General features: G+C 37.8%; 1 protein-coding gene across 1 annotated transcript in view; it reads right to left on the bottom strand.

Moving 5' to 3' along the window:
• The window catches only part of LOC107664397 (zinc finger ZZ-type and EF-hand domain-containing protein 1-like), a 48,261-nt gene that overhangs the window by 9,602 nt on the left and 31,204 nt on the right, over positions 1-7,455 (bottom strand). Inside the window, exons 45-53 of the mRNA XM_016454954.1 lie at positions 7,265-7,455; positions 6,343-6,660; positions 5,997-6,097; positions 5,214-5,349; positions 4,748-5,107; positions 4,368-4,511; positions 4,110-4,278; positions 2,857-2,955; positions 1,018-1,183 (exon numbers count right to left, since the gene is read on the bottom strand). Of these exons, the coding sequence (XP_016310440.1) occupies positions 1,018-1,183; positions 2,857-2,955; positions 4,110-4,278; positions 4,368-4,511; positions 4,748-5,107; positions 5,214-5,349; positions 5,997-6,097; positions 6,343-6,660; positions 7,265-7,455 (1,684 nt within the window). The remainder of the gene's footprint in view (positions 1-1,017; positions 1,184-2,856; positions 2,956-4,109; positions 4,279-4,367; positions 4,512-4,747; positions 5,108-5,213; positions 5,350-5,996; positions 6,098-6,342; positions 6,661-7,264) is intronic.

A 7,455-nucleotide genomic window follows, 5' to 3' on the forward strand; every position in this document is an offset into this window, starting at 1 on the left:
ATCATTAGGATATTAAGTAAAGATCATGTTCCATGAAGACATTTTGTAAATTTCCTACTGTAAATATATTAAAACGTAATTTTTCATTAGTAATATGCATTGCTAAGAACTTCATTTGGACAACTTTAAAGCGATTTTCTCAATATTTAGATTTTTTTGAACCCTCAGATTCCAGGTTTTCAAATAGTTGTATCTCGGCCAAATATTGTCTTATCCTAACAAACCATACATCAATGGAAGGCTTATTTATTCAAGCTTCCAGATGATGTATAAATCTCAATTTCGAAAAAAAATGGACCCTTATGACTGGTTTTGTGGTCCAGGGTCACATATTTGAACTACATGATTGTTTCATTTGCCCGGTTAATGTTCCCCTTGCGTTGGGTAGGTGGCCATGTGCATGGGCTATTCCTTAACCTCGCTAACTCATCTGACACCACAGGTCCATGTCTCTATTTCTCTCATACACGCTCTGTCTGCTGATGATGATGTAACTGTGTCCAAACGCCATGGAAATCATGCAAATCACCCTGACATGTGACCTTGTTGCCATGGGAACAATCAAGGCAGAAAGCCATAGTCAGATGCGTTATGCAAACGCTGTGTAAATCTGAATGCTCACCAATACAAAACACACAAACGAATGAGCAAAAGTTAAAATAAACCATTCAAGAAGTGGTTTAGAGGAAAACCGCCAGTGAGATGATGCACAATATTCCTATCTACTTGATTCAGGCATCACAAGGACTCACCGCTGTTCAGAAACAAGAACGAGGTTGCAGGGCGGAAGGAAGAGAAGCGCACTTGATAAACTGGGCCAAGTTGCACCTGCCGTCCACAGAGTGTAGAACTGACCTGACAGAACCAGGTTCTGAAAGGAAGTTGCTGCCTCATCTCTTTAGAATAGTGGGGCGGCTTGGCTTTTAAGCACTGCAGGATGAATCGACTACCTTTTGTTCGGTTTAATAGATGCTGTCAAAGCTTTTAAAAAGATCAGAAATGTAAGAAGGGACACACCATTGAGACGGACACTGCAAGAGCCGCAGCAGCAGGTGAATAGCTTTCAGCCGCTGGTTTCCTGTTTGCCGACAGGCCACGCCCACCTGCCACTCCCAGATGTCAGCCAGCGGGAGGTGAGATAGTGCCTGCTTATCTGCTAGCATCTGCTTCAGGATCTCAAAACCTGTTTAGGTTCAAAAACATCAAAGTGAATTCATTAGCCAACTTGTGAACTCAAAAGAATATAAAAGCAAGAAGAATATAAATTCACACGTGGGGCTGCTTTCTTTCTCTTGTTTACCTTCTTAAGCCTCATCTGTGAAAAAGCAAATGAGTTGGCAGACCCCATAAATGAGGCTCTGCTTCCATGGCTGAGAAACCCATTTGATATTCCATTACAGAATAATAACATCAGAAACAGAGCAGAAGGTGCACAAGTCTATTAATTCTTCAATTAAAGGTGGATGAGACACTGGAGAGGAGTTCAAAGCTACTTGTGACCCAGTACTGACAGACATGATCAATCATATGCTCAGAAGTTTACAGACTTAGGGGCCAACAACAGTGAATATATTTTAGCATTGTACTTCACTGCTCTTCTATGTAAACGTGCTAGACAGACACGTTTGATCACTGCACTCGTCTCGCACATGAAATGGCGTTATAAAATGCTTTTGTGTGAATGGCCTAATGACAGCAACTGGGTTATGGATGAGAATTCTGTAATGGATAAACTTTACAGTAGAGATGCACAATATATCAGAACCATATCAGTTATTTTTTTTAATTTATCAGTGTCAGTCGATGTATAATTATTCATGCTTATTTTGAATATTTTTACATTTAGATCACCTTTGCCGTCATCTAACACGCACCGGGGTTACTATCGTAAACTACAACTAAAATCATAAAAAAAAACAAAAAAACACAATTACTTGAAATAAACATTTATATAAATAAACACTGAAATAACATATAATAAAAACTTTAACTTAATTTCAGCAAATTTCCAAGGCAACATTTCTCGAGTTTTCTCTAGGTCTAAACCCTAATTAAAACTGTATACATATTAAAACAAACCTACTCAAAATGACAAAACCAAAAAACTAAATTACTAAAATTAAAATATAAAATTCTAATTTAAAATATTAACAAAAACTAAAATATACCAATGATATTCAAATAACACCATTCCTATTTAATAAATCAATTTTAATTGTAGTTTTACAGTAAATTTAGTACTTTCTACTTTTTAAACTTTTAGTTAATTTTGGCTTTATTTCAATTACTGAAAATGATTTTTAATAGTTTTTAAAGTTTTTAGCATTTTATACTGTAGTGTATTTTATTTTTAATATATTTACACAAATACTCATGACATGCAATCATCATAGTTTAACAGTCAGTGTTTATGATTTGTGGCTTTGTGTTAGCTCAACGGTCACTGCTAAAACCATAAGAGTCCACCCCACTGACTGCCTTAATTAATTTTAAATATGTTAGAAATTATTGGAGGGTCGGCAGGGCCATTGACTCAGCAGGACCCCCTGTGATTCTCAAACAGCTGTGTAAATGAAGCTTCCCACTGAAAATCAGCTAGTGGGACGCCAACATTACATCCCTAGAAGACTGTAGGAATGTGAGTCTCGCATGAAATGATGGTACTGCTGTGATGGGCTCTAAATGAGATGGACATTTCTGTTTCATGGCTCATTAGAGGGCATGATTCTAGAGGACAGTAACCAGACAGGAAGATGATGACAGTACAGACTGAAGACTAACAGTGGCTAGAGGACATTAGTGATAGACATCAAAAGAGACATCAAGAGTCAATAATTAAATGAGCACAAATTGTACCAGTCTGGAAGCGCCCTCGATGGCCACCAGTCACAGTGAACTTGTAGCCCCATTCTGTGTTACTCATATCTGATATAAACCTGTAGTAGAGGGTGTCCCCTAGAGGAGAAAGAGAAAAAACAACCCTTACATTCTGTTCATTTATCATTGTACCCAAAGAGAAAATTGATGTACATGAGCAGATATACAAATGTGTAGAAAAATTAGCGAAGCCTTTAGATTGGCCTGGATTTCTGTATAAACTGGCCATAAAATTAGATCTGATCTGTCACAACAACAGACAAACAGATTTTGCTTAAACCAGAGGTTTTCACACTGGAGTCTACGGACCCCTAATGGGGAGAGCCACAAAAGGAGTGAAAAATTTTAGAGAAAAGAAAAATGTTTTACAAAATGTATTTAAGTGTTTAAGAATGTGTGTAAGAACATTTGAATCTACTTGAAAATGTTCCTCTTCAGATTTATAATAATGGGTAGAAAAACAATATGCTTTCAATCTTAATACAAAGTCAATATTTTAAAGACAATATTGTGACCCTGGACCACAAAACCAGTCATAAGGGTAAATTTTTTCGAAATTGAGATTTATACATCTGAAAGCTGAATAAACAAGCTTTCCATTGATGTATGGTTTGTTATGATAGGACAATATTTGGCCGAGATACAACTATTTGAAAATCTGGAATCTGAGGGTGCAAAAAAATCTAAATATTGAGAAAATCGCGTTTAAAGTTGTCCAAATGAAGTTCTTAGCTATGCATATTACTAATCAAAAAATAAGTTTTGATATATTTACAGTAGGAAATTTACTAAACATCTTCATGGAACATGATCTTTACTTAATGTCCTAATGATTTTTGGCATAAAAGAAAAATCAATAATTTAGATTTTGAACCATACAATGTATTTATTTTTGGCTATTGCTACAAATATACCCCAGCGACTTAAGACTGGTTTTGTGGTCCAGGGTCACATATGTTAATCATTTGCTTTTGCTGTAGTACAAAAAAGTCAATTAATTAATTTTGGAAGTACTGGATTTAATAACTGATCTTCCTCAATCATTTCCTGCAACTGCGGACAGGACCTGAAGATTCTTCTTGCCTTTCGTTGCGACTTAGTTAAAAATGTAAAGAATTCAATTACCAATTTATGCAGAAATTCAGATAAATCTAAACTAAGCAAACGTAAGTCTGTTATGATTTATTTATAAACAAATGGCATTTAGACGTGCCACTTTCTCCAAATCTCACCTGGAATCTCAAAGTCGGTCCATTTCTGGTGAGAACCACTGAAAGTGTGCAGGTCCTGCAGGAAGTCACTACTGCTGGCCATAAGGAGCTCATCACATCCTTCCTCTGTGTGACAGCGAGAGTCGAACTTCACAGACAGGAAGATCGCTCCAGGGATGTGCACCTTATCCTGAGACAACGCAAACTATGACATTAAGTGGACAAGGGAAACACAACTGTGATCCAGAGATTTGGAGTAAAAGAAAATGGAATTCATACCTCAAAGTTAGTATTGTTGTCGTAGGGGTGCTTGGATTCTCGGACCTGCACGGCCATCCCCGGCTCCTCCATAAACTGACATGCTGTCAGTGACAGATTACCCAGCATGCTCTGGCTGCAGCCCCTCAGAACCTTCTGCAAGATCTGAAATCCAACACGAGACGAAGAATTATATGCATACCAACAATCTGATTTTATGTCATTTAATGGCTTATTAATTTATTTATATACTCATAAATATTTATTATACAGTACATAAAAATGCAAAAAAAATGAAATGAAGAATGAAATACTTCTGGCCTGCAAATTTTCTCATCTGATTTGGCATAAGCTAATTTTAGATCCTGATTACAAATCCACACACTCCTTCCCCTTCTCACCTTCTCCCACATTGCTCTCTCCTCTAGTTGCATGAGCATGTCCAGTATGTAGGCCATGTGAGAAGCTCCACTCAGCTCCAGGTCTTCCTCTCTGATGGGAGCGTCAGAGGGCCAGTCGGCCAGCAGTGTCGCCAACACGTGACGTGCGTACAGAATCGCAATGGCCTCATTCACTTTGAAAAGGTACTGTCGCACTGCTTTGTTACTGCGAGCATCCAGCTCTTTATGCAGCAGAGCTGAGCTTTTGGTGCGCCGCTGTTTGGCATAACTCAGCTGGAGGTCACTCTCTGTGTTGGTGATGAGTTTCTGCGAGACAACATTTGTTTCTTCTGTGGCTCGATCACACCGGGTGGGTTTAGACTGAGGGTCAAAAAAAGAATTAAATGAATTAACATTAAGAATGAATGAATTAACATGTACTTCAGATCACAAAATGGAACATGTTTAATCTTAAACTTAGTCTTACCACACAGGGCACAATGATAATATCAGTATCTACAGCCTTGGTGCTTCTTTCCTCAGAATGAGGTCTTTTAGATGGTTGCCACTTCTGTGCCAGTGTGCGAATAGTCTCATCGGTTTTTATAGCGTCACCGTCAAACCTGAGATATGATATGTTAGAAAAAAGGATTATTTGAGAAAGTCTGAATTAATTTGATACAATTGAGATGTGCACAAGATTTATTTACAATTCTGCTCATAAGTTTACACAGAATATGCAAGCTCTTTAGCACTTTGTAGACAATAAGAGGGATAAATTAAAATGTATGATGCCATCTTAAGATTTTCAAAAATACTAAATGAGTAATAATGATAATTTATAATTTATACATTTATGCATTAAGCAGATGCTCATATCCAAATCAATTTACAGAAGAGGAACATAACAATAAATCACAGAGCAATCAATATTAATAGTGTATTATATTATATTATTAAGAAATATTAGATTTGATATTTTTTAGCTTATTAGTTTTACTAAAACTATTTTTTTAATAATAAACAGGTGAATTAGGCAACATCTGATTTTATGAACCAAAGGATCGGTGTCATTTCAGTAATTTTGGAATATACGTAAACATCTTATATGCAGCTTCCTCAATGCAGTCCAAATCAAAAACAAAAAAATTGATGTCTCTTATTTTTTTCTTATTATAATTTCTGATTCTGCAAGGGGTATGTACATTAATAAGAATTCATTCTAAACCTTGTCTATGTAAATTAAATAATAATTCAAAGTGTAACTCACCTCTTCTGCACCTCAAGGAAGAAAGAATCTGTCCTCTTCATCTGGAGCTCATACATAGCTCTCAAGATGTGCAGTGGTGCATTAAGAGCATCATGGGTAATCTAAGAGCAAGACAAATATCGGAGCTCTAATAACTGTTCCTCTACATACTCGTCCCTACATTCCAGTAGTATGAATTATCTGCCCCTTCTACAGATCCTAACTGGTGAGGAGAAATTACAGCACTCAATCAATCTGACCATTCTAAATTAAACTGCTGGAAGAGATTTGAGAAGAACAGGAGGCGGCAATGCAGAGAACTGAAAACGGCCCACAATTGACAGAAAATGAGTGTCTGAAGCCTGACCTGGAAGCAGATCTTTGTCTCTTCATCCAATCCTTCGAGTGGATCCGGTCTGTTTGGATCAGTATCATCAGCACAGCAGCTGGAGTGATCAGAGTCATGCTCTTTCTCTCTTTCCTTCTCTCCATCTGTCTCTGTGTCTGCATCCTCTGCCATGGAGTGGATCTCTCGCTTGGAGGAATAAAGCATGATCGAGAGGATCTCTAGGTCTCGCAAAAGCCACATCTTGCTGAAGCCTGTGCCCTTGCTGCACTTACGGACCAAGAGCTGCATCAGGCCAGAGCCTTGGATGGCCTCCTGGGCTTGATCCACCCCATGCTTCTACAAGAAATAGAAACAAATCAGTACACTCATGACTTCAAGTTGAGTATTTATATAATGGCCCCAAAACATCTTGGAAACTAAAGTCATAATTGAAGATATAAAAATGTCATTGCATTAGATATCAAAACATGCCACAAAAAGACAGTAGCCCCTGACTGCAGAACACAAGATCCAGGGGGCGTGGTTGGATACACATCTAGGGGGTGGAGACTGGTAGGTTTAGGGGTGGAGATGGGTAGGTTTAGGGGTCAGGGGGTGGAGACTTTGGTGCTCAAGAACTATCTTGTTATTAGCAATGTTGAAAACAGCTGCTTAATATTTTTGTGGAAACCGTGATGCATTTTTTTTCAGGATTCTTTGATGAGCAGAAAAGTTGTCAATTTAATGTGAACTTCCTGAATAAAATTATTAATTCCTTAAAATATATATATACAGTATATTATATGCATAAATACATATACACACACTTACATGTTTTATAAGTATTTTTATACAATTATACAAAACAATGAAATTACACTTTTTGTGGTCACTGTGTTTGTTTCTGTGGCTTGAAACTTGGAACTTTTTTGCTATACCAGGACAGGTGTGTGGTGAATACCTTGAGAGTGTTGTAGAGTCCTTTAAGAGCAAGAGAGAGCACCCAGGTGGCCTCCACAGCATCTTGGGCACTGCTCTCCACCCAAACCTGCAGCAGGTGACTCACAACGGAGGTGAAGTTCTTCAGGTAGCGGCTCAGGTGAGCGGAGGTCGGGGACACAGCTCGTCCCTCATGAGACTCCGCATCATTCC

Source organism: Sinocyclocheilus anshuiensis, unplaced genomic scaffold (genome assembly GCF_001515605.1).
Source record: "Sinocyclocheilus anshuiensis isolate Anshui unplaced genomic scaffold, SAMN03320099.WGS_v1.1 scaffold351, whole genome shotgun sequence".
Lineage (NCBI taxonomy): Eukaryota > Metazoa > Chordata > Actinopteri > Cypriniformes > Cyprinidae > Sinocyclocheilus > Sinocyclocheilus anshuiensis.